Genomic DNA, 24886 nt, shown 5'->3' with positions numbered 1-24886 from the left:
CCATCTGGGAAACAGCACCACAGCATAAAAACCAGGACCAACAGGCCATCAGACTGATTAATTCATGCTGATACAATTGTATTTCTATGTTATATTGACTGTCTTGTTGTATATACTATTTATTATAAATTACTATAAACTGCACATTGCACATTTAGACAGAGACGTAACAAAATTCAATCTACCTTGTCGTGAGGTTTGCACCTACCTGCACTGAACTTTCTCTGATTGTAACACTTCATTCTGCATTCTGTTATTGCTTTTCCCTTGTACTACCTCAATGTACCGATTTGTATGGATGGCATGCAAAACAAATTGTTGCTTTATGTAATAATAAACCAACTTCCCAATTACACTCAGTGGCCACTTTATTTGGTACAGGAGGTCCCACTGGGTGCATGTACCCAAGTCTCTGCAAAAGGCAGCCAAATGCTGCCACTTAAGATTTGCCAAAACAGGCAGCTGGATATTTAGAATCATACAAACTTTATTAATATATCTATTACATTGTACAAATGTTGGTAACTAATACATGATCACATTCTTGCTTTGCCAACTTAAAACACCTCTAGTGTTTTAGTATTGTGGACCTTCTATCAAAATAACTCACTTTGGACAAGGGAGCAGGGATTACACAGGGTTTGAGGGCAATCTTCAGTGGTGAACATAGAGAATCAAGGACACAGGCATGATCTGACATGAAGATTTACAGAAGAAGCATCCCTCCAAGAGGACCACAACCTTGTCGTAGGGTTTGGAGGCTTGTGTGCCTCAATGACCCAGAGAGCTACGTTGGCCGGAGTTAGTGCTCTTGGAAGGGTCACCAATGCCAAACAGGGACAGACTAAGAGTAGCCCACTAGTCTTCCAGGCGCAGGGGCCAACAACCTTGACTGATAAAACCAGAATTGCTACCCAAACAGCAATGAAGAATCTTTCTACATCTGAGTGCAATGGTATGTCTTAGTCTCTGACTGGGACTTGCATGACCGACAGTAGTGAAAACTGAGAGGAAGCTACTGACATGATGAAGGAATACTGCAGAGATGAAGGATCTTCATTGCTGCCCTAAACACCAGCGGCATAATGGGCATATCATCTTAAGAATTATTTCTTTCCTCCAACCTGTCCACCCTCCACATGGATTTCAATAGAACAAAAACTGCTTTATTATGTGGCTGATGAAGCAATGGATATTATTGGAAAGGGCCTTGGAGAAAAGCCAGTCTGACAAGGCCAAGTAGCTCAGAGACATGGAACTGCAGATTCTGAAAACTGGTGCCAAAAAGAAAAAACAGAACAAGCTGCTGGAGGAGGACCTCAGAGGTTCAGGCAACATCTGTCAGATGCAATAATCATTATAGCAGCCAGTTAACTGACAGACCCAAGTGCTGGAGAAACTCAGTGGATCAGGCGCTGGTGTATATTGACTGGCTGCATCACAGCCTGGACCACTGCTCCTCTTCAAAGTAATGAATCCAACTCAACGAATGCAATAACATCTCTTTTGAAAGACTGAAGCAGTCAGAGTGAGGATTCTCTTTAACCCTCTTGTGTTTTAATATATATTGCAATTGATCATGAGGACAGCCAAATTTAATCACTAACATCAAAATGGAGGGAAATTATACTATCTGACGTAAACATGCAATACACATGTTTTGGAACATTTCTCATCAGGGGAGAGAAAAAAATTCTGCTCAAGGAACAAAAATATTTTAAATTTAGTTGGTAGGGTGATTGGAAAGAGGGTGAGAAGCAATAGGCAACCCAAGGACTGGGATTCCATATGGAACCACCACTAGCTCCTTTACATGGCCTACAGAATACTCTTTCAAGGCAGCAAGGGTCCAGTCAGAGTCCGTGATCTAGAGCTGTGCTCAAACTACATTCTTCACCGACTGTGGGTCCTCACTCTTCAGGGTGTGGATTTGTGTGGCCCCGTGGACGACCGGATTCCTCGCTGATGTTGAAGACTGAAGCGTCTCGGGAGATCGAAACACCCAGGTTTCTGCACTCAAGCGATTGCTCTCTCTCTCTCTCACACTCTCAGGTTACCTCCCCTCTCACTGTGACAGGAGCAAATCTCTCTCTCCCCCTCGTTAGTAAGAGAGAGGGCCTGTTGAGATGTTGAAGGGTTGGGATGGACAGTAGTTTTTGATGGTCTATAGAACATGGTCTCCTGGGGGGGGGGGGTGCTTGCTGTTGCTTGGTGGGTGGTGGTGGGGGGGGCTGATGTTTTTCTGCTGGAACAAGTAGAAGGAACATTGATGCTCTGCTGCTGCTTGTGCATGGGAGGGAAGGGAAGGGGGGCCTTTGGGGTCTAATGTTTTTGTGTCATTCATTCCTTGTTTTTTTCCCCCTCTCTGTTTCCTGGATGTCTCTGAAGAGTAAGAATTTCAGGTTGTATACTGCATACGTTCTCTGATATTAAACAGAACCATTGAACAGCCAGTGGTTGAGAGAGGGTGGTGACAAGACTGGTTTCTACTGAGCAAACAGGATTAAGTTTTCTGGGGTGGTTTCTATAGAGACAGTGGGAACGTTAGTGCAGAGGTTGGTTTTGTTAATGTGCAGTTATAGGTGAATTGCAAACGTCTACTTCCACTTGAATACCCGTTAGGATTCTTGCTTCCTTGCTCCGATGTCTGTTGGCTCTCTTAGCATCATAGTGCCATGGCTGCCCAGCCCACTATTAGTAAGGTTCCGCCAAATGGCGCAGCCTTGGTGAGTGCGGGGTCCCCGGTGATGGCCTGGAAGTAGAGGGAGCCGCAGAACATCACCATCCCAGAGGTCAGCAGGGTACCCGCCTGGAAACAAACAGCAGCAGATTAGGAGAATGGAATAGTACCTCTGACGGTCTCTCAGAACGTGCCAACACAGTAAGTCTTCTCATTAGGCATGTAGCTGTTCCTGAACTTGGTGTTGAGGGTCTTCAGGCTTCTGTACCTCCTGTCTGATGACAGCAGCAAGATAACTACAGAAGTAGTGAACTTAGCCCAACACATCCCTCCCTACCAACCATCAGTAGTATCCACAGGAGGTGTTCACTCAAGAAGGCAAGATCCAAAGGTCCTCACCATCTGGGCCAGGCCATCTTCTCGCAGCTACAGTTGGGCAGGAGGTACAGAGCAGTAGGTGCCTGAAACGCATTTCCAGGGGTGGTGATGGAGGTGTTCAAGAGTCTCTTAGATAGGAATGTGGATGTGCAGAGAATGGAGGGATATGGAGAATGTGAAGGCAGAGAGGATTAGTTTAGTTAGGCATTTAAATTCTGAATGGTCCATGAACCTACGAACATTACCATTTTTGCACTGTTTTTCATTATTTATAATAATTTTTTATGCCTGAATTGCACTGCTACCGCTCCAAGAGGACCTCATTGTAGGGTCTGGAGGCTTGTGTGCTTCAATGACCCAGACAGCTATGTTGGCTGGAGTCAGGGCTTTTTGCTTTGGCTCTAGGTAGAGTCACCCATGCCAAACAGGTCAAAGGGTAGAGGCCAGACTAAGGGTGGTCCTCCAGGTTCAGGGGTTCAGCTCAGGGCTAACAACCCTGACTGGTCAAACAAAATTGCTACGGAAACAGCAATGAAGAATCTTCCTGCATCTGAGCACGACGGTATTCCTGAGTCTCCACCCGGTGTGACTGATGGTAGTGAAAACCAAGAGGAATCTACTAGTGTGATCAAGGAGCCCTGAATGTTGCTGCGGAGACAGAGATTTAGGACTTCATTGCTGCCCTAAACGCCAGCAGTGTAACAGGCAGTAAGTGTACTACAACTGCAAAACAACAAATTTCACAACATAGGTCAGCGATAATAAATTTGATTCTGAATTACTAATTTGATTAGCTTGGAACAACACTGTGAGCCGAAGAGCCTGCACCTCCGCTGTACAGTTCAACGTTCAATACAGTGGAAGCAGTCAGAAACACAAATGGAGAAATTAAAAATATTGAAGGAAGATCATACCAGCAAAGGTTTTCGGCAATGAGGAACTCCCAGTAGTGCCAAGCTGTGCAAGAAGTGGTACTTGTTTGCGGTCTCAAACAGCTGCAAAACAAGGTAAGTTAGTGCCACAGGTTTGGAAACACGGCAGTCCGTCACTATGCAACACACACTGCTCTTCCCAGAACCATAAAACACTCTCCCCTACTGCCTGACAACAGAGCTCAAAACTTAAACACATTCAATTTTCAGACAACATGTTGGATCCAGGGGGATCTAGGAATAATGGTGCATAGTTCCCTGAAGGTGGAATCTCATGTGGATAGGGTGGTGAAGAAAGCTTTTGGTATGCTGGCCTTTATTAATCAGAGCATTGAGTATAGGAGTTGGGATGTAATGTTGAAATTGTATAAGGCATTGGTAAGGCCAAATTTGGAGTATTGTGTACAGTTCTGGTCACCAAATTATAGGAAAGATGTCAATAAGATTGAGAGAGTACACAGGAGATTTACTAAAATGTTGCCTGGGTTTCATCTCCTAAGTTACAGAGAAAGGTTGAACAAGTTAGGTCTTTATTCTTTGGAGCATAGAAGGTTGAGGGGGGATTTGATAGAGGTGTTTAAAATTATGAGGGGGATTGAGTTGGCGTGGACAGGCTTTTTCCATTGAGAATGGGGGAGATTCAAACAAGAGGACATGAGTTGAGAGTTAAAGGGCAAAAGTTTAGGGGTAACATGATGGGGAACTTCTTTACTCAGAGAGTGGTAAGCTGTGTGGAACGAGCTTCCAGCAGAAGTGGTTGAGGCAGGTTCGATGTTGTTGTTTAAAGTTAAATTGGATCAATATATGGACAGGAAAGGAATGGAGGGTTATGGGCCGAGTGCAGGTTGGTGGGACTAGGTGACAGTAAGAGTTCGGCATGGACTAGAAGGGCCGAGATGGCCTGTTTCCGTGCTGTAGTTGTTATATGGTTATATGTTGGTGCATTGGTCATTCGTGAATTTGATCAAAGAATGTCTGGAATATAATCAGCATATGGATTAGAGAATTTTCTATCCAGATGGCGATAATGTAAATAAGGTTGAAAGAGTACAGATAAACTCACAAGTTGTTGCCAGGTCTGGAGGGCCTGAGTTATAAAGAAAGATTGAATAGGTTAGGACTTTATTCCTTCAAATATTTAAGATTGAGAGGAAATTTGATAAGAGGTATACAAAATTATGAGGGGTATAGATAGGAGAAATGCAAACCGGCTTTTCCCACTGAGCGTGGGTGGGACAACCAGAGGTCATGGGTTAAGGGTGAAAGGTGAAAAGTTTAAAGGGAATATGAGGGGAAATTTCTTCATTCTGTGGATCATGAGAGTGTGGAACAAGCTGCCAGCGCAAGTGGTGCATGTGAGCACGATTTCAATGTTTAAGAGACGTTTGGATAGGTACATGGAGGGCTGTGGTCCTGGTGCAGGTTGATGGAAGTAGGCGGTTTAAATGGTTTCACATGGACTAAACGGGCTGAAGGGCCCGTTTCTGTGCCTTGACATTACCAATTAGCTCTCCCCACGCGCCCCCCCCAACAATTTTTATATTCTTGTGTTCAGTCACTAAACCCACCAGAGACATTTCCGTAACCCACAGGGCAGGTGTCAAAATGCATTCCCCATTCCCAATTCCCCTGAAAGGCAGAGTTTAAAAAAAAATCAAAATAAACCTTATTCTTCATAAAAAGTTACAAGAATAAACCCTGCAAAGCCTTTTTCATTCTTTTCATTCAGTAGCGTTCTATTACATCTCTACACATTCACAGTACTGCTGCCACTCAAGTGCCCCCACCCCGAGGTAGTCGGTGGGTTTCCTCACCCAACCTGGCCCCTCCCTCCCCAGTAGGTGAAGAACCCTACTCTGTGGTCTTTCTCCACAGAGAAAGGCAGAGTTGAATAGCTAGCCCCTACACTGGTGCCAGAAAGGGAGTTTAAGACACTGATCCCAGTGTCAGTGAAGGATCAGCGATACACATCCAAGTCAGGTTGGTGCGTAAATCAGAGAGCTGGCGGTGATCTCAGGCATGCAGGGGAGACAGAGCTGAAAGACACAAGAGGCTGCAGATTTCTGGAATCTGGAGCAACACACGAGATACTGGGGTAACTGACTGGGGCAGGGGTTCCCAATCTGAGATTCACAACCCTCTTGGTTAATGGAGGTCCATGGCATAAAAAAAGTTGGGAACCCCTGGACTAGGGTCAGGCAGCATCTGTGGAAGTAAACAGACAGTCAACGTTTTGGGTCGAGACCTTTCTCCTGAAGGATCTTGACCCTAAATTGTCAACTGGCCAATTTCCCTTCTCACAGTTTTGGGAGATGTTATTGAAGAACACCCTATTGATAAACCTTTCTCTCTGCTGCTGACTCTGCCATTGAACATTTACCCCAAAACACCCAATAATACAATTCTCTTCTTTGGGTGTCACTATAGGTAGTTTTATCTTTAAGTTCAAAATATTTTATTATCCAAAGTACATATACGTCACCATATACAACCATTCATTTTCTTGCAGGTATACACAATAAATCCAAGAAACAACAGAATCAATGAAAGACTGACAAACAACCAATGTGCAAAAAAAGACGAACTGTGCAAATACAAAAGAAAAAATAATCAATAAATAATCATATCGAGAACATGATCTGAAGGGTCCTTGAAGGTGAGTCCATTGGTAAACAAACACCTCTCATTCAAGAAATAAATTTATTTATTTATTGACATACAGCTGGGTTAGGTCTTTGGACTGTGGGAGGAAACTGGAGCACCCGGAAGAAACCCAATCGGTCACAGAGAGAACGCACAAACTCCTTACAGGCAGAGGCGGGAATTGAACCTGGGTCACTGGTACTGTAGGGCGTTGTGCTGCCCCAGGCTGATGATCACTAATGGTGATCAATCAAGTAACTCCTGTATGGTTCGTACCACTGTTAATAGTGAATCGGTTATTTGAGGCGATACAACAGGGAATGTGAGTGTAAGGGGTTCTTCTTTCATGTTACTTGCTAAGGCTAATAAAATGGCTTCTCTGTAATGTTAACTGCTGATGTAAGGAGTTCTCTGTAGCAGCATGTTTGGGTTATAATTAGTGATAACGGGACTTGTATTCATTTGCTAACCAATTGGGACAGATGTTATTCTTTCTTGTGTGTCTGTAAGCTGTTGTTTGCGCGGGATTTGGGGAGAACTCGCCATGGGGATGAAGAGAGAAGACGCACACGAAGAGATGCTGTGAGCTGGCTAGCGGAGCGGACCCTGAGCGGGGGCTCGGGACCCACGGAGTTCGGAGGAAATCGAATGGTGGTCCGAGGATACTGCGTGAGCTCCAACGAGTTAGTTGTGTACGAACTGTCTCCAATTATTATTCTTGGCACCTTTTTATTTTATATTTTAGTTCTCTACTTATCCCATAGTTCAAGTAAGTTATAAAATCATAGTTATTTAACTGCATCCTGTATACGGCCTGTCACTACAGGGGACACATCGCACAGCATTCACCCAAACGAGAGTTCTAAGGTTTGGCCGGGCAGGGGGTTATCACCCCGAGATCATGCCACTAGGCAAAGCGAGTGTTACATGAGCATAACGAGGCTCACCGGGCAAAGACCATCAGCGACCTCTACTGGTGTACACTATGTGTACAGGGTTAGATGTTATTGCTGGCAGTCAATTTTAACTACTACTTTTTGGATTTCTAGGTATGTAACAGAGAAGCTTCTGGCTAATACATAATTAGCTATAATCCAATTACTGAAAATTCTCTGAACAATATTTATAGGTGATTATATAAAACTAGTAAGTTAAACTGCAAGAAAAATAACAATTCTACACCCTAATCCAACAAACACCAGGCCGTTGGTTAGCTTCACTTCAAGGCTCAAAGTAAATTTATTACCCAAGTACATACATGTTGCCCATATACACTCCTGAGATTTGTTTTCTTGTGGGTATTCATGGTAAAGTGATAAAATCAATGAAAAACAAAAACAGGAGAAAGTCTGCAAGTGCTGGAAATCAAAGCAACACACACAAAAGGCTGGAGGAACTTAACAGGCCAGTCAGCATCGATGGGAAGGAGGTAACAGTCAATGTTTCGGGCCGAGACCCTTTGTTAGGACTGGAAAGGAAGGGCCAAGGAGTCAGACTAAGGTGGGGGGAGGGGAGGAAGAGGTATATGGTGGCAGGTGATAGGTGAAACTGGGAGAGGGGGAGGGGTGAAGTACAGAGCTGGGAAATCGATTGGTGGAAGAGATAAAGGGCTGGAGAAGGGGGAATCTGATAGGCGAGGGCAGAAGCCCATGGGAGAAAGGGAACGAGGAGGGAGGTGATGGACAGGTAAGGAGATAAAGTGAGGGCAAACAGGAACGGGGAATGGTGAAAGGGTGTGGCGGTGGGAATTACTGGAAGTTCGAGAAATCAATGTTCGTGCTATCAGGTTGGAGGCTACCCAGACGGAATAATGAGTTGCTCCTCCACCCTGAGTGCGGCCATGGATCAATGAAAGACTGCACGCAACAGGACAGACAGACAGAGTGCAAAAGACAACAAACAGTGCAAATACAATAATAGACAAATAAATATCAAGAACATGAGTCCTGGAAAGCAAGTCCAAAGGTTGTGGTAACAGTTCGGTGATTGTGGCAGTGAAGTTATCCCTCTGGTTCAAGAGCCTGATGGTCACCTGTTGGTTCAGTTCTGCGGTGACTACATCTGAGGGAGCAGTAAGAAAGGATGTTTCCTATGGTGGGCGGTGTCCAGAACTAGAGGGCACAGCCTCAAAATTGAAGGATGACCCTTTAGAACAGAGGTAAGGAGGAACTGTTTTTTTTACCCAGAGTGCTGAATCTGTGTGGAACCTGCGGAGACCAAGACCGTGGGTATACTTGAAGCGAAAATTGATAGTTTCTTGATTGGTCAGGGCATCAAAGGTTATGGTGAGGTGGTGTACGGGGGTTGAGTGGGATCCAGGATCAGACATGCTGGAACGGCAGAACAGACTCGATGGGCTGAATGGCATAATTCTGCTCCTATGTCTTATAATCTAACTTACCCATGTTTATCGTGGTTTTTTCCTGCCGCTGCTCATAAGGAGTTTGTACATTCTCCCCTTGACCGTGAGAGTTTCCTCCATGCTGTGACCATGTGCCTTCCTCCCACAGTCCAAAGACCTACCAGTTGGCAGGTTACTTTGTCATTGTAAGCTGCCCCATGATTAGGCTACAATTAAACTGGGGGATTGCTGGGCAGCAGAAAGGGCCAGAATGCCCTGCTCTGCACATCAATAAATAAATATATAAAGACGACATTTATGCCATCAGATGGAATTCGAAGTGCTGTCCTCCAATCCGAGTGTGGCCTCATGGTGGCAGTGTAGGCAGTCATGGACCGACATGTCGATATGGGAACAGGAAGTCAAACTGAAATGGGTGGCTGCCAGATTTCCAGCATCTGCAGATCTGTCGATGTTACCTCAACAGGGCAATAAACTATTGATTATGTGCTCGTAGATAGATATTTGATACTCACCGCGGACACTACGGGCAGAAGGGTCTGTTTCTGGACTGTCACACTATAACAACCCAAAGAACAAGGGCAGCGCACTGACACAGCTCATGGAGAGCCAAAGACTGGGCCCAATCCTGACCTCACATGCTTTTAGTCAACCACACTTTCCGGCAAACAATCATCGCATGCCATAGTCTGTAACTTCCCTTTGGACTTGGCGGCAATTTGACGTGGCAGAACTAAGGCAAGGTGAGGCAGCGAGACTGTCGTTGTGAGCTAGGAAGACAGGGAAAGGTTGGGCACAGTCCAAATCGAAGCCGCAGGGTCCAGGCTCAGGAGTGGATCGACACAACTGAACATGATGCTCGGACAGAGATCTAAGCACCAGGTCAGATTCAAAAGGTCAGGGTGGTGAGGAGCAAGCTTGTTCAGATCGCTGCTCAAAGTGGTAGGGCCGGTTGTTTGGACTGAGAGCTAAGCATTGGGCCAGATTGAAAAGGTCAGAGTGTAGGGGCCCTGAGACGAGGTACAGATCGATTAAGATCAGGCTGCATGTTTATTCAGTTCTGCGCTGAACTATGGGTCTCAGACTTTGCGGACTTCAGTTCAGTAGCGTTATCTGCTTGCAGTTACTGATTGCACGATTTTTTTATTGCACATTGGGTATTCAACAGTCTTCTTCATGGGTTATTTTATTATTTTATGGGCATGATCTGGTTTTTATTGTCTGCACACTGGGCGGTACACAGTCCTTCCCCGCCCCCCCCCCCCCATATCTCAGGGTTGTATAATGTATACATACTTTGATAATAAATGTACTTTGAACTTTTTAGTGTGGAGTTTACACCCTCTAGTTGGGTTGAGTTGTTCTCCAATCTTGTCAATTCATTTGCAAATGTTTCATCACCATACGAAGCAACATCATCAGCGCGCTGTTGATTGTGGTGTGCCCTCCGAATGCTTGGCCTTGATATACTTAAAACCAGTTAGCTGGCCGTCATTCCGGACGTAGGAAGGGGGTCTCACTAGACAATTACAAGTATACAAAGGCCAAGTATTCGGAGGAGACAGTACACTGATGATATCTCCTCAAGCTGTGATGAAATGTTTGAAAGTAAGTTGCCAAGATTGAAGAACAACTCAACCCAACCATCAACCACCTGAGCTACGCATTTTCCAAATTATTTCACACTTCGACCATACAAGTTTCCCTTGGTCCCAATGATGTACGAGTCGGAGGGTTATTATCAAAAGTAAATTGCCTTTCTCAATAGGGGTAGGGTTTACAACTGTGCAATAAATGGCAATTGTGCCAAAGATATCCATTGTGAATGGACATCACAACAAAAGGAAAAGGTGCCTTTGAAAAGGAACCCAGGAGGACGCACTCAGCCCTTGTGCCTTACCTCTTTCAAGTAATCATCCCGATCGCTGCGTCGGAATCCTGCACAAAAAAAAAGCAAATAAAGAGTGTTAAGGTCCTTTGACCAAAAGCATTCAACAGCAAGGGGCAGGAGTTGAGAAGGTTACCCAAGCTTGAATAGACCCTGCTGGAGAGGTTGTCCAATGGGACTAGAGGATGGAACCAGCCTTCACCATGGCGTCCAGCAAACAGTATTCTGGACAAGAGTGCAACTAGGTCTCAGCTTTATGAAGGGGGGGTCATAAAAAGCAGGATTACATCTCCAAGTATGGAAGTCTTAAGAAATGCACACAAAATACTGGAGGAACTCAGCAGGTCATGCAGGATCTACGGAGGGAAATAGATGGTCGACATTTTAAGTTGAGACCTTTCTTCAGGATTGAGAAGAAAGGACGAAGGTGTCTACATCTCCCTACAGATGTTGCCTGACCTGCTGAGTCTCTTCATCTGGACTGGAAAGGAAGGGGGCAGAGGCCAGAATAAGGTGGGAGGGGGGAAGAGCAAGAGAGTTCAAGTTGGCAGGTGATAGGCAAGAACAGGTGAGGGGTAGGTGTGATGTTGTGAGAATTTGGGAGGTGATGGGTGGTTCCTCCCCGCTTGCTCCCTCCCACTACCTTATTCTGGCTTCTGCCCCCTTCCTTTCCAGTACTGATGAAGGGTCTTGGCACAAAACAGAGTGCCTGAAACTCAATGCATAAAAGCATGTAGGTCAAGAGGTTCAGTTGTTCAGACCAAACATCAGAACAGGGATGAAATGTGATTGAAGTGATTTTGACCATGGAATGATTGTTAGTGCCAGTTTGACTGTCTCAGAAACTGCTCATCTCCTGAGATTTTTACACACAGCAGTCTCTAGAGTTTACAGAGAATAGTGCAATAACCAAAAAACATCCAGTGGGTGGCAGTTCTGTGGGCAAAAACTCTTGGTTAATGACAGAGATCAGAGAATGGCCAGACTGGTTAAAGGTGACAGTAACGCCAATAACCACACGTTACAACGGTGGTGTGCAGAAGAGCATCTCTGAATGCACATATCGAACCTTGCAGTGGATGGGCTACCGCAGCAGAAGACCACAAACACACACTCAGTGGCCACATTATTAGGTACAGGAAGCATCTAGTAAAATGGCCACTGGGTGTATACGTACTTTGACAATAAATTTTACTTTGCCAAGTGCTTGAGAGGCTGAGCAACCTCCACCTACTTTTAATTCAGTGAAGGATTAGTGTTCATGCATGAAGACCTGGCCAGGGGGCGTTTCAACTCCCTTCCTTTTGAAAGAGATGACGTATTGATGGTCTAAAATTCTTACCAAAAAGATACTTTGATCTGAAAAGCACTGACTTCAAAGTTCAAACTGACTTTATTATCAAAGTGTGTATACTTTATATAAGCTTGAGATTCATCTCCTTACACTTAGTCACAAAACAAAATAAAAACCACCAGAATCTATTAAAAACGAAAGACCATCAACGCTGTGTGTGTGTGTGTGTGTGTGTGTGTGTGTGTGTGTGTGTGTGTGTGTGTGTGTGTGTGTGTGTGGGGGGGGGGGGGGAGAAGAGAGAGAGAGAGAGAGAGAGAGAGACAGATAGACAGAGACAGAAAGAAAAAAAAACTGGTAAACAATAAAAGTAAGCAAACAGCATTCAGAACTGAAGTTTACAAAAGCCAGGCATCACTACAGCCAATCCAGATGTCCAGTAGTTACAGGTCACAGCTTCAGTTCAGTACAGAGACTAGCCGAACTGGATTGTCCCTAGACTCTGACCCCAGCACCCTGACCATTATCTGCTCACTCCTCACTCTCTGCCACTTTGAAATGCCCTCGGGCTTGGTCGCTTTGATTTTGCCAGTACCCAACTTCACCAATTCGGCTAGGCTCTTAAATCGATCAAACCTCGGATCTTCCCTCAACTTCGCCTCGCCTCTGACACAGCGAGTTGCCAGCAAGTACGCTCCAGCAACTCTGGCCCACGTGCACTGCAACCGTCCTGCCTCTCCGAGACCCCAGACCACACCGTCAAACTGCCAGGTTATCCAGGTGATTCAGCTCAACTTCGACAGTGAAGCCACAGGCTACTGGCTGCAGCGCTCGTATATCAGAAAACAGTGGAAAACCAAAGTAGTTAGCTGCTTTGTTTCACTGGCCACCAGCAAGCAGTCGCTGGGCTCCAGCGGCACCATCTTAAAAGGCAGGAGAGTAATTTGGATAAGTGGTTTATTATTGTCTCATGGACTGGGGCTCAGTGACAAAACTTTGCTTTGCCTGTCATCCAGACAGTTCACTACATCTCATCAGTATGCTGAGGTAGTATAATGCAGGGGTTCCCAACCTTTTTTATGCCATGGACCAATACCATTAAGCAAGGGGTCTGTAGACCCCAGGTTGTGAGCCCTTGGTACAAGGGAAAAGCAATAACGATGCAGAATGCAGTGATGGGATTAGCAGAGTAGTGACTTTCAAAAGGAAATAAAAGTATGTTCTTCAATTGAGGTGTGGAGAACAGTATGGGAGCCACATCACCACCTTCTCAAGGGCAAAGATAGGTGTTAAACAGCAGTCTTGCCAGGAACTAACACTCAACAACAGCAAGACCAAAGAATCGATTGTGGATTTCAGGGAGGGCAAGACAAGGGAACATACACCAGTCCTCATTGAGGGATCAGAAGTGGAAAGGGTGAGCAGTTTCAAATTCCTGGGTGTCAACATCTCTGAGGATCTAACCTGGGCCCAATATATCGATGCAGCTACAAAGAAGGCATGACAGCGGCTATATTTCATTAGGAGTTTGAGGAGATTTGGTTTGTCACCAAAGACACTTGCAAATTTCTATTGCTGTATCGTGGAGAGCGTTCTAACTTGCTGTATCACCATCTGGTATTGTGGGGGGTGGTGCTTTGCTCCATCATGGTCAATGGCCTTCATAATATCCAGGACATCTTCAAGCAGCAATGCCTCAAAGGTGGCCTCCATCATTAAGGACGCCCACCAGCCAGGTCATGCCTTGTTCTCATTGCTACTATCAGGAAGGAGGTACAGGAGCCTGAAGGCACACACACAATGATTCAGGAACAGCTTCCTCCACTCTGTCATCTGATTTCTGAATGGACATTGAACCCATGAACACTACCACACTACTTTTTTTTAAAATGTCCTCTTTTTTGCACTACCTATGTAACTCACTTACTGCAATTTAGTTTTGTTTTTCTCCCTATTATCATTTTTTGCTTTGTGTTCTGCTGCAAAATTAACAAATTTCATGGCATATGCTGATGATAGTAAACCAGATTCAAGATGGGAATGGTCAGAGTTCTTTCAAAGAACTAGCACAACTAGCAGAATTTGTTAAGTGTGTCCAGGATGGATTCCTGTCACAGTATGTGGACAGGCCGACCGGGGGAATGCCATACTAGATCTAGTACTAGGTAATGAACCGGGTCAGGTCACAGATCTCTCAGTGGGTGAGCATCTGGGGGACAGTGACCACTGCTCCCTGGCCTTTATAATTATCATGGAAAAGGATAGAATCAAAGAGGACAGGAAAATTTTTAATTGGGGAAAGGTAAATTATGAGGCTATAAGGCTAGAACTTGTGGGTGTGAATTGGGATGATGTTTTTGCAGGGAAATGTACTATGGACATGTGGTCGATGTTTAGAGATCTCTTGCGGGATGTAAGGGATAAATTTGTCCCGGTGAGGAAGATAAAGAATGGTAGGGTGAAGGAACCATGGGTGACAAGTGAGGTGGAAAATCTAGTCAGGTGGAAGAAGGCAGCATACATGAGGTTTAGGAAGCAAGGATCAGATGGGTCTATTGAGGAATATAGGGAAGCAAGAAAGGAGCTTAAGAAGGGGCTGAGAAGAGCAAGGAGGCATGAGAAGGCCTTGGTGAGTAGGGTAAAGGAAAACCCCAAGGCATTCTTCAATTATGTGCAGAAAAAAAGGATGACAGGAGTGAAGGTAGGACCGATTAGAGATAAAGGTGGGAAGATGTGCCTGGAGGCTGTGGAAGTGAGCGAGGTCCTCAATGAATACTTCTCTTCGGTATTCACCAATGAGAGGGAACTTGATGATGGTGAGGACAATACGAGTGAGAATGTTGATATTAAGGGAGAGAAGGTGTTGGAGTTGTTAAAATACATTAGGACAGATAAGTCCCCGGGGCCTGACGGAATATTCCCCAGGCTGCTCCACGAGGCGAGGGAAGAGATTGCTGAGCCTCTAGCTAGGATCTTTATGTCCTCGTTGTCCACGGGAATGGTACCGGAGGATTGGAGGGAGGCGAATGTTGTTCCCTTGTTCAAAAAAGGTAGTAGGGATAGTCCGGGTAATTATAGACCAGTGAGCCTTATGTCTGTGGTGGGAAAGCTGTTGGAAAAGATTCTTAGAGATAGGATCTATAGGCAGTTAGAGAATCATGGTCTGATCAGGGACAGTCAGCATGGTTTTGTGAAGGGCAGATCATGTCTAACAAGCCTGATAGAGTTCTTTGAGGAGGTGACCAGGCATATAGATGAGGGTAGTGCAGTGGATGTGATCTATATGGATTTTAGTAAGGCATTTGACAAGGTTCCACACGGTAGGCTTATTCAGAAAGTTAGAAGGCATGGGATCCAGGGAAGTTTGGCCAGGTGGATTCAGAATTGGCTTGCCTGCAGAAGGCAGAGGGTGGTGGTGGAGGGAGTACATTCAGATTGGAGGAGTGTGACTAGTGGTGTCCCACAAGGATCTGTTCTGGGACCTCTACTTTTCGTGATTTTTATTAATGACCTGGATGTGGGGGTAGAAGGGTGGGTTGGCAAGTTTGCAGACGACACAAAGGTTGGTGGTGTTGTAGATAGTGTAGAGGATTGTCAAAGATTGCAGAGAGACATTGATAGGATGCAGAAGTGGGCTGAGAAGTGGCAGATGGAGTTCAACCCAGAGAAGTGTGAGTGGTACACTTTGGAAGGACAAACTCCAAGGCAGAGTACAAAGTAAATGGCAGGATACTTGGTAGTGTGGAGGAGCAGAGGGATAAATTTAGGAGGGAGTTAGATATGGCCCTTGTGGCTACGGTGCAGGCTCGAAGGGCCGAATGGCCTACTCCTGCCCTTCAAGCCTGCACCGCCATTTATTATGATCATGGCTGATTATCCAACTCAGAACCCTGCACCAGCCTTCCCTCCATACCCCCTGATCCCTGTAGCCACAAGGGCCATATCTAACTCCCTCAGATTAGGGGACCAAAACTTTAAGTTTGCACACTAATCTCCTGTGTGGGACGTTGTCAAAAGCCTTTTGAAAATCCAAATATACCACATCCACTGGTTCTCCCCTATCCACTCTACTAGTTACATCCTCAAAAAAATTCTATGAGATTCGTCAGACATGATTTTCCTTTCACAAATCCATGCTGACTTTGTCCGATGATTTCACCGCTTTCCAAATGTGCTGTTATCACATCTTTGATAACTGACTCCAGCAGTTTCCCCACCACCGACGTTAGGCTAACCAGTCTATAATTCCCTGGTTTCTCTCTCCCTCCTTTTTTAAAAAGTGGGGTTACATTAGCCACCCTCCAATCCTCAGGAACTAGTCCAGAATCTAACGAGTTTTGAAAAATTATCACTAATGCATCCACTATTTCTTGGGCTACTTCCTTAAGCACTCTGGGATGCAGACCATCTGGCCCTGGGGATTTATCTGCCTTTAATCCCTTCAATTTACCCAACACCACTTCCCTACTAACATGTATTTCGCTCAGTTCCTCCATCTCACTGGACCCTCTGTCCCCTACTATTTCTGGAAGATTATTTATGTCCTCCTTAGTGAAGACAGAACCAAAGTAATTATTCAATTGGTCTGCCATGTCCTTGCTCCCCATAATCAATTCACCTGTTTCTGTCTGTAGGGCACCGACATTTGTCTTTACCAGTCTTTTTCTTTTTACATATCTATAAAAGCTTTTACAGTCAGTTTTTATGTTCCCTGCCAGTTTTCTCTCATAATCCTTTTTCTCCTTCCTAATTAAGCCCTTTGCCCTCCTCTGCTGAACTCTGAATTTCTCCCAGTCCTCAGGTGAGCCACTTTTTCTGGCTAATTTGTATGCTTCTTCTTTGGAATTGATACTATCCGTAATTTCTCTTGTCAGCCACGGGTGCACTACCTTCCTTGATTTATTCTTTTGCCAAACTGGGATGAACAATTGTTGTAGTTCATCCATGCAATCCTTAAATGCTTGCCATTGCATATCCACCGTCAATCCTTTAAGTGTCATTTGCCAGTCTATCTTAGCTAATTCACGTCTCATACCTTCAAAGTTACCCCTCTTTAAGTTCAGAACCTTTGTTTCTGAATTAACTATGTCACTCTCCATCTTAATGAAGAATTCCACCGTATTATGGTCACTCTTACCCAAGGGGCCTCTCACGACAAGATTGCTAATTAACCCTTCCTCATTGCTCAAAACCCAGTCTAGAATACCCTGCTCTCTAGTTGGTTCCTCGACATGTTGGTTCAAAAAACCATCCCGCATACATTCCAAGAAATCCTCTTCCTCAGCACCTTTACCAATTTGGTTCACCCAATCTACATGTAGATTGAAGTCACCCATTATAACTGCTGTTCCTTTATTGCACACATTTCTAATTTCCTGCATTGGAAAGGGTACAGAGGAGATTTACCAGGATGCTGCCTGGTTTAGAAAGTATGCATTATGATCAGAGATTAAGGGAGCTAGGGCTTTACTCTTTGGAGAGAAGGAGGATGAGAGGAGACATGATAGAGGTATACAAGATATTAAGAGGAATAGATAGAGTGGACAGTCAGCACCTCTTCCCCAGGGCACTACTGTTCAATACAAGAGGACATGGTTTTAAGGTAAGGGGTGGGAAGTTCAAGGGGGATATTAGAGGAAGGTTTTTCACTCAGAGAGTGGTTGGTGCGTGGAATGCACTGCCTGAGTCAATGGTGGAGGCAGATACACTAGTGAAGTTTAAGAGACTACTAGACAGGTATATGGAGGAATCTAAGGTGGGGGTTTATATGGGAGGCAGGGTTTGAGGGTTGGCACAACATTGTGGGCCGAAGGGCCTGTACTGTGCTGTACTATTCTATGTTATCTGTGCCAGGCCATTCTGATTTCTCATACAAGGCTCTTGACTTATTAGAACCAAGGAAGGCAAATACAATTTCAAGAGGGCTAATATTGGGCCCTGTATCTAATGGGTGGCAAGGTGGAGATACATCTCTACCAAAGGAGGAATAAGGTGCTTCTTCCCTTCACCGGCCTGCAGGTCACCCTTGGACAAGGTGTAGCACCTGCTTAGTCTCTTTCACCCCCCCCTCCCCAAATCAAGGTCACATGAAGCCATAGGGACAGGTGGTGGATGGTTGTATGAGCAGCTGGTGCATATCACAAGTCCTGGTTATGTGACCACTGACACCAGGCAGACAATCTCTGAAGAGTATTGATAATGGCTAGGGTCACCCATCTTGTAAAGACACTGCCCAGAAGAAGGCACTGGTAAACCACTTCTCTAGAAACATTTGCCGAGAACAATCATGGTCACAGAAAGACACACGATCGGCCACATCATACAACACGGGCTTTAACCAACGAACAATCTGAGGAAGGATTTGCTGGCATTAAAAAAGTCCAGAGAAGGTTCACAAGAATAACCCTGGAAATGAAAGGGTTAATGCATGAGGCGCATTTGCTGGCTCTGGACCTGCATTTGGAGCTTAGAAACATTGGGGAGGGTAATCTCTTTGAAACCTACTAAATATTGGAAACCCTAGATAGAGTGGACTTGGAGAGGATGTTACCTATAGTGGGGAAATCTCAGACCAGAGGGCACAGCCTCCGAATAGGACGTCCCTTTAGAACAGAGATGAGGAAGAATTTCTTTAGCAATAGGGTGGTGAATATGTGGAATTCATTACCATAGACAGACGTGGAGGACATGTACATTTAAAGTAGATGCTGATAAGTAAGGGCCTTGAAGGTTATAGGGAAAAGGAAGGAGACTGGGTCAGCCATGATAGAACGACAGAGAAGACTCAATGGGCCAAATGGTTTAATTCAGCACCTATGTCTTATGACCACTGCATGCAGTTCTTAGCTGCTTAATCAAGACACTCCGTGACAGACAGTTGAAAAACCAATTGCATGGATATTTGGGCAGGACACCAACATACTGCTGAAAACATTGGCAAAGTAGAACGTTTTTAATCAAGCCACTCATTTTAAATGTATTCTTAAAATGGTGCGAAATAGATCATGGGTTAACTTCGAAATATAAGCACTTGCTCAGAATTGATTTGGCAGGAATGCGTTCTTAAAAGCCTTTGCAGAACCATTGCCAAGTCAGGCATCACTTTAATTGGGGGGGGGGGTGCGGGAGGGAAAGGAAGAGAAAATATATTTAATCTATTGTCGCAAACCAAGCAAAACAGAAACAGTGATGACCTTGTGGGACTATCGTCCGTCACTCACTCGTGCATCACCCTGTCTCCCTCAATTATCTTTCAAATTCAATTTTGATAAGGGAATTCATTTCAAGCACACTGGACTACAGCGTTATAATCTATAAATAATGGCAGCAGATGCTGATGTCTGCATGACCTTGCAATAGCAATCCAGAACAGTACAGTACACGATGTTGTGCCAATGTATATAGACAAGACAAAGCAGCAGAATTAGGCCATTCAGCCCATCAACTCTTCTTCTCCACCATTCCATCATGGCTGATTTATTTTCCCTCTCAACCCCATTCTCCTGCCTTCTCCCCGTAACCTTTGATGCCCTGACTAAGAACACACCAACCTTGGCTTTAAATATACCCAATGACTTGGCCTCCACACAGCTGTCTGCGGCAATGAATTTGCACAGATTCTAAGTAAGTTTTATTATCAAAGCACATATATGTCATTTATTTTCCTGTGGGCATACTCAGCAAATCTATAGAATAGTAGCTATAACAGAATCAATGAAAGATCAACCAGAGTGCAGAGTCAACAAACTACGCAAATGCAAATATAAATACAATAAATAATGAGAACATGAGATAATGAGATAAAGAGGCCTTAAAGTGAGATCATTGGTTGTGGGAACACTTCAATGACGGGCCAGTGAAGTTGAGTGTAGTTATCTCCTTTGGTTCAAGAGCCTGATGGTTGGGGTGTAGTAACTATTCCTGAACCTGGTGGTGCAAGTTCTGAGGCTCTAGTAACTTCTACCTGATGAGAGATGTTGCTTTCCTATGACAGAGTTTATGTAGATGTGCTCAATGGTTGGGAGGGCTTCACCCCCCGATGTACTGGGCTAAATCCACTACTTCTTGTAGAATTTTCCATTCAAGGGTATGGTGGTGGCTGTGATGGTGCGTGGCCAAGTGGTTAAGGCGTTAGACTGGCGATCTGAAGGTCGCGAGTTCGAGCCTCAGCCGAGGCAGCGTGTCGTGTCCTTGAGCAAGGCACTTAACCACACATTGCTCCTGCATGTTTATAGCCCAGCGGCAGCGGCAGGTGCAGTATGGACAAGATGCAGCCAGTCAATATACGCTCCAGTATACACCTATAGAAGTTGTTCACCACCACCTGGCTAAAGAAATTCCTCATCACTGTTCTAAAGGGATTTCTCTGTATTCTGAGGCTGTGCCTGCCAATCTTAGACTCCCCCACTACCGAAAACATCTTCTGCACATCTACTCTCTCGGCCTCTCACCCAGATAAGACACTCTGAAGTCGAGGCACAAAGACTGCAGTGTCTGTGTGCACAGGTGCACGGATGTGTAGGAAAGGTGTGTTTTTTGGTGCATGTTGGCCGCGTATTGTTCTGAACATGGTGGCTTGCTATGTCAGTGCTGGAATGCAGGCTGCCTCCAGCTCATCTTCAGACTGCGTTGGTTGTTAACACAAACAACACATTTTTCACTGTATGCTTCCATTAGACATAGCAGAATTAGGCCATTCAGCCCATCGAGTCTGCTCTGCCATTCCATCATGGCTGATCCTGGATCCCACCAAATCCCATAAACCTGCCTTCTTGCCATATCCTTTGTTGCCCTGACCAATCAGGAAATAATCAACTTCCGCCTTAAATATACTCACAGACTTAGCCTCCACCATAGTCTGTGGCAGAGCATTCCCCAGAGTCACTATTCTCTTACTAAAAAAAATCCTCAACTCTGTTCTAAAGGATCACCCCTCAATTTAGAGGCTGTGCCCTCTAGTCCTGGATACCCCCACCATAGGAAACATCCCCCCCACATCCACCCTATATAGTCCTTTCAACATTCAGTAGATTTCAATGAGATTCCTCTCTGCGTTCTTCTAAATTCCAGTGAGTACAGGCCCAGAGCTGCCAAACGCTCCTCATACGTTAACTGCTTCATTTCCAGAATCATCCTATGAACCTCCTCTCTCCAATGACAACACATCCTTTCTAAGGTATGGGCCCAAAACTGTTGACAATACTCCAAGTGTGGCCTGACTTGTGTTTTCTAAAGCCTCAGCATTATCTCCTTGCTTTTATATTCTATTCCCCTTGAAATAAATGCCAACATTGCATTTGCCTTCTTTAACTCGACCTGTTAGTTAACCTTCTGGTAGTCTTGCACGAGGATTTGCAAGTCCCTCTGTACCTCTGCTGTTTGAACCTTCTCCCCATTTAGATAATAGTCCGTACTATTGTTCCTTTTACCAAAATGCATTAATGTACATTTCCCAACACTGTATTCCATCTGCCACTTTTTTGCCCATTCTTCCAATTTGTCTAAGCCCTGCTGAAATCGCATTGCTTTCTCAGCACTACCTACTCCTCCACCTATCTTCTTATCCTCCACAAACTTTGCCACAAAGCCATCAATTCCATTATCTAAGTCATTGACAAACAACATGAAAAGTAGCGGTCCCAATACAGACTGACCACTGAGGAACACCACTTGTCACTGGCAGCCAACCAGAAAAGTCCCCTTTTATTCCACTCGCTGCCTCCTGCCTGTCAGCCATTCCTCTGTCCATGCCAGTACATTTCCTGTAATGCCACAGGATTTTAGCTTGGAGCATCCTCATGTGTGGAGCAATAAATAATTTGCTGGAGGAACTCAGCTGTTGAGCAGCATCTGTGGGAAGGGGAGAAGGGATTCTTGCATCAGGATTGAGGGCGAAGTGGAAAGATAGCCAGTATGACATATTTTGAGTTGTGCGCCTCTAAATTTATTCTTCCAGACTTAGACTCACATCAAACAAGAGATTCTGCAGATGCTAGAATTCTTGAGCAATACACAAAATGCTGGAAGAACTCAGCAGGTTCGATGCTCCCACCAATGTCTCTCTTCGACGTGCCAGACCTCTAAAAGTTGTCAAAGGGTTTGCCCTTACCTATTTCCCCTCCAAAGAAACTTTTTCCCATGCTTGGAGTTTTGAAGTCCTGGTTGTCCCATTATGGGAAGGATGTGGAAGCTTTGAGAAGGTGCAGATTGGAGAGTATGAGCTATGACAGTCATAGAAGACTACAGCACAGCCTCAGGCCCTGTATGACCTGTGAAGTCCAACAGGCTCTATAGAGCACAGCACCAGGCCCTATTTAACTGTATAGCTAACAGGCCCTATATAGCCTGTAGAGCCCAAACCAAACTGTCCCACCTGGAGAAACTTGGAAAATTCGGACAAACTTTGTGTGTTTTTTCAGGAATATCAGAAGCTGAGGAGAGACTTGCTGGAAGTTTATAAATTTATGAGAGACTTTGAGAGGGGAAATGGCCTTTTTTCAGGGTCATTTATTATGTGCTGTGTCGTACGACCATGATTGTTCCTGGCAAATTTTTCTACGCAAGTGTTTGCCATTGCCTTCTCCTGGACAGTGTCTTTACAAGACGGCCATGATCAATACCCTTCAGAGATTGTCTGCCTGGTGTCAGTGGTCATATAAATACTACCAATAGCAGTAAAATTACCTTTAATTCTGCAATCTTTCATTTTTTGTCCTATTCCCACCTCAACCCCTCAGTGACCTACACCATTCCAGAATTCAGGGGAGGCACCACACCACAACTAGTTGAGTTGCCACCTCAGGAAACACCATTGCAGCCTGCATATTCTCCCTATGAACATAATAGTTCTCTCCCACATCCCAAACACACCCGTGATTCCTTGGATTCGGCCCAGTACATCAGCTGAGCACATCTATACGAAACGCTGTCGTAGGAAAGCAGCATCCATCAGCAGAGATCCTCACCACGCAGGCCGTGCTCTTTTCTCGCTGCTGCCATCGGGATTTGCACCACCAGGTGGTGTTTTCCTCAAAGGGTGGCAGGGTGGAGACAAGTCTCTGCTGAAGGAGGAGTAAGGCACTCCTTTCCTCCACTAGCCTGCATGTCACCTGTTGGCAAGGTGCAACACTTGCTTAGCCCCACCCATCAGGGTCACATGAAGCCATGGGAGCAGGTGATTGATGGCTGAATGAGAAGCTGGTACATATCACAAGTCCTGGTTATGTGACCACTGAAACCAGGCAGATAATTTCTGGAGTATTGATAATGGCTAGCATCACCTGTCTTATAAATACACTGCCCAAAAGGCGGCAATGGCAAACCACTTCTGGAGAAAAATTTGCCGAGAACAATCACGGTCATGGAAGGACATTATACCCACAACACATAATGAATGACCCTGGAAAAAAGGTCATTCACCCTCTCCAAATCTCTCAATTTTATAAACTTCCTCACTTTCCGATGTTCCAGAGAAAACAAGCAAAGCTTGTCCATATCTTCCAAGTTTCTCCAGGTGCAGGTCGATGTGATGAGGCACAACAGTTTGGTATGGGTTAGGTGGGCCAAGGGCAAGTTGCTCTGCTGCAGTGTTCTATGACTTTCCTTATAGGTCATACTCTCTAATCTGGGTAGCACCATGGTGAACCCCTTCGGCAAAGCTTCCACATCCTTCCCACGACAGACGATCAGAACCTCAATACTCCCAATGTGGGCCAAACTTTGTTTGGAGGATGAATGTAAGGACATGGCCGAGGCCAAAGCACATATCCCTTTAGAGGTCAGACAGGTGCGGGAAAAGATGGGGAGAGGGGGAAAGTCAATTCACTAAGCTGACACCACAAACCTAGTGAGGACTCCCTTCCCCAACTCGCTGAGCTCTCTCGCACACCACCACCCCATACAAACCTGTAAAGCCATGAGAACACCCCAAAGCTCTTGGGAGCACCCCAACCCTTTCCACTGAAAAGCCATGAGAACCCCCACCTCTTCTCCCAAAAACCAGTGGGAATCCCCAAACACTAACCTTGAAAAGCCATGGGGGGGGGCTTTCCCTTGAAAAGCCATGGGAGGAGGGGGCCCTTCCCTTGAAAAACCGTGGGGGCGCCCTTCCCTTGAAAAACCGTGGGGGCACCCACCCCGTCCCAGGTACTCATCAAGATATCTTTCCTATCGCCCCAAAACCCCCGAGACCCCTCGCTTCCACTGAAGAAGCAACTTGGCCCGGGTACACAAGCAGCAGCCAGTGAGCCGACTGCTCCTGGCGACGGGGAGGTGAAGGCAGACTCACCGTGCGCACCGTAAGCGCCGAGCCCCACGGCCAAAGAGCCCGAGAGCCCCGCCAGCCGCCCAAAAGCTCTAGCCGCCATGATTCCGTCGGCCGAAGGTCAACGGACACGGCCCCACAAAAATAGTTGAATGGCAGGTGTGCAACCAATCATCACGGCGATTTGCTGGTGTACGTAAATTATTGACGTACCAATTATCCAATCCAGACTGCATAGTCCTACCTGCTTTATATGATTGGCACCTATTCAAACCAATGAGCGGCATAGGCGAGTCTCTACGAGTGACAAAGCTGAAACTATTTCGTAAACGCCAAATATATGTAAGATAATGAAACGAATAACAAGGCTATTTTTTATTTTGTGGAAAGTAGTGGCAAATTAGCTATATACCATTAGGCGGATTTCGTAAAGGGAGAACTACCATGGAC

General features: G+C 45.3%; 1 protein-coding gene across 1 annotated transcript; it reads right to left on the bottom strand.

Moving 5' to 3' along the window:
* Window positions 1-467: 467 nt before the first annotated feature.
* Window positions 468-24582, bottom strand: tmem256 (transmembrane protein 256). The gene is made up of 4 exons (XM_063048812.1): window positions 24461-24582; window positions 10896-10933; window positions 3973-4053; window positions 468-2809 (listed from the first exon to the last, which is right to left on the bottom strand). The coding sequence occupies exons 1-4, from the start codon at window positions 24537-24539 to the stop codon at window positions 2666-2668; spliced, it is 342 nt and encodes a 113-aa protein (XP_062904882.1). The 5' UTR covers window positions 24540-24582; the 3' UTR covers window positions 468-2665.
* Between the last annotated feature and the right edge of the window lie 304 nt (window positions 24583-24886).

Source organism: Mobula hypostoma, chromosome 5 (genome assembly GCF_963921235.1).
Source record: "Mobula hypostoma chromosome 5, sMobHyp1.1, whole genome shotgun sequence".
NCBI lineage: Eukaryota > Metazoa > Chordata > Chondrichthyes > Myliobatiformes > Myliobatidae > Mobula > Mobula hypostoma.
This window is presented reverse-complemented; position numbering and strand designations above follow the sequence as displayed.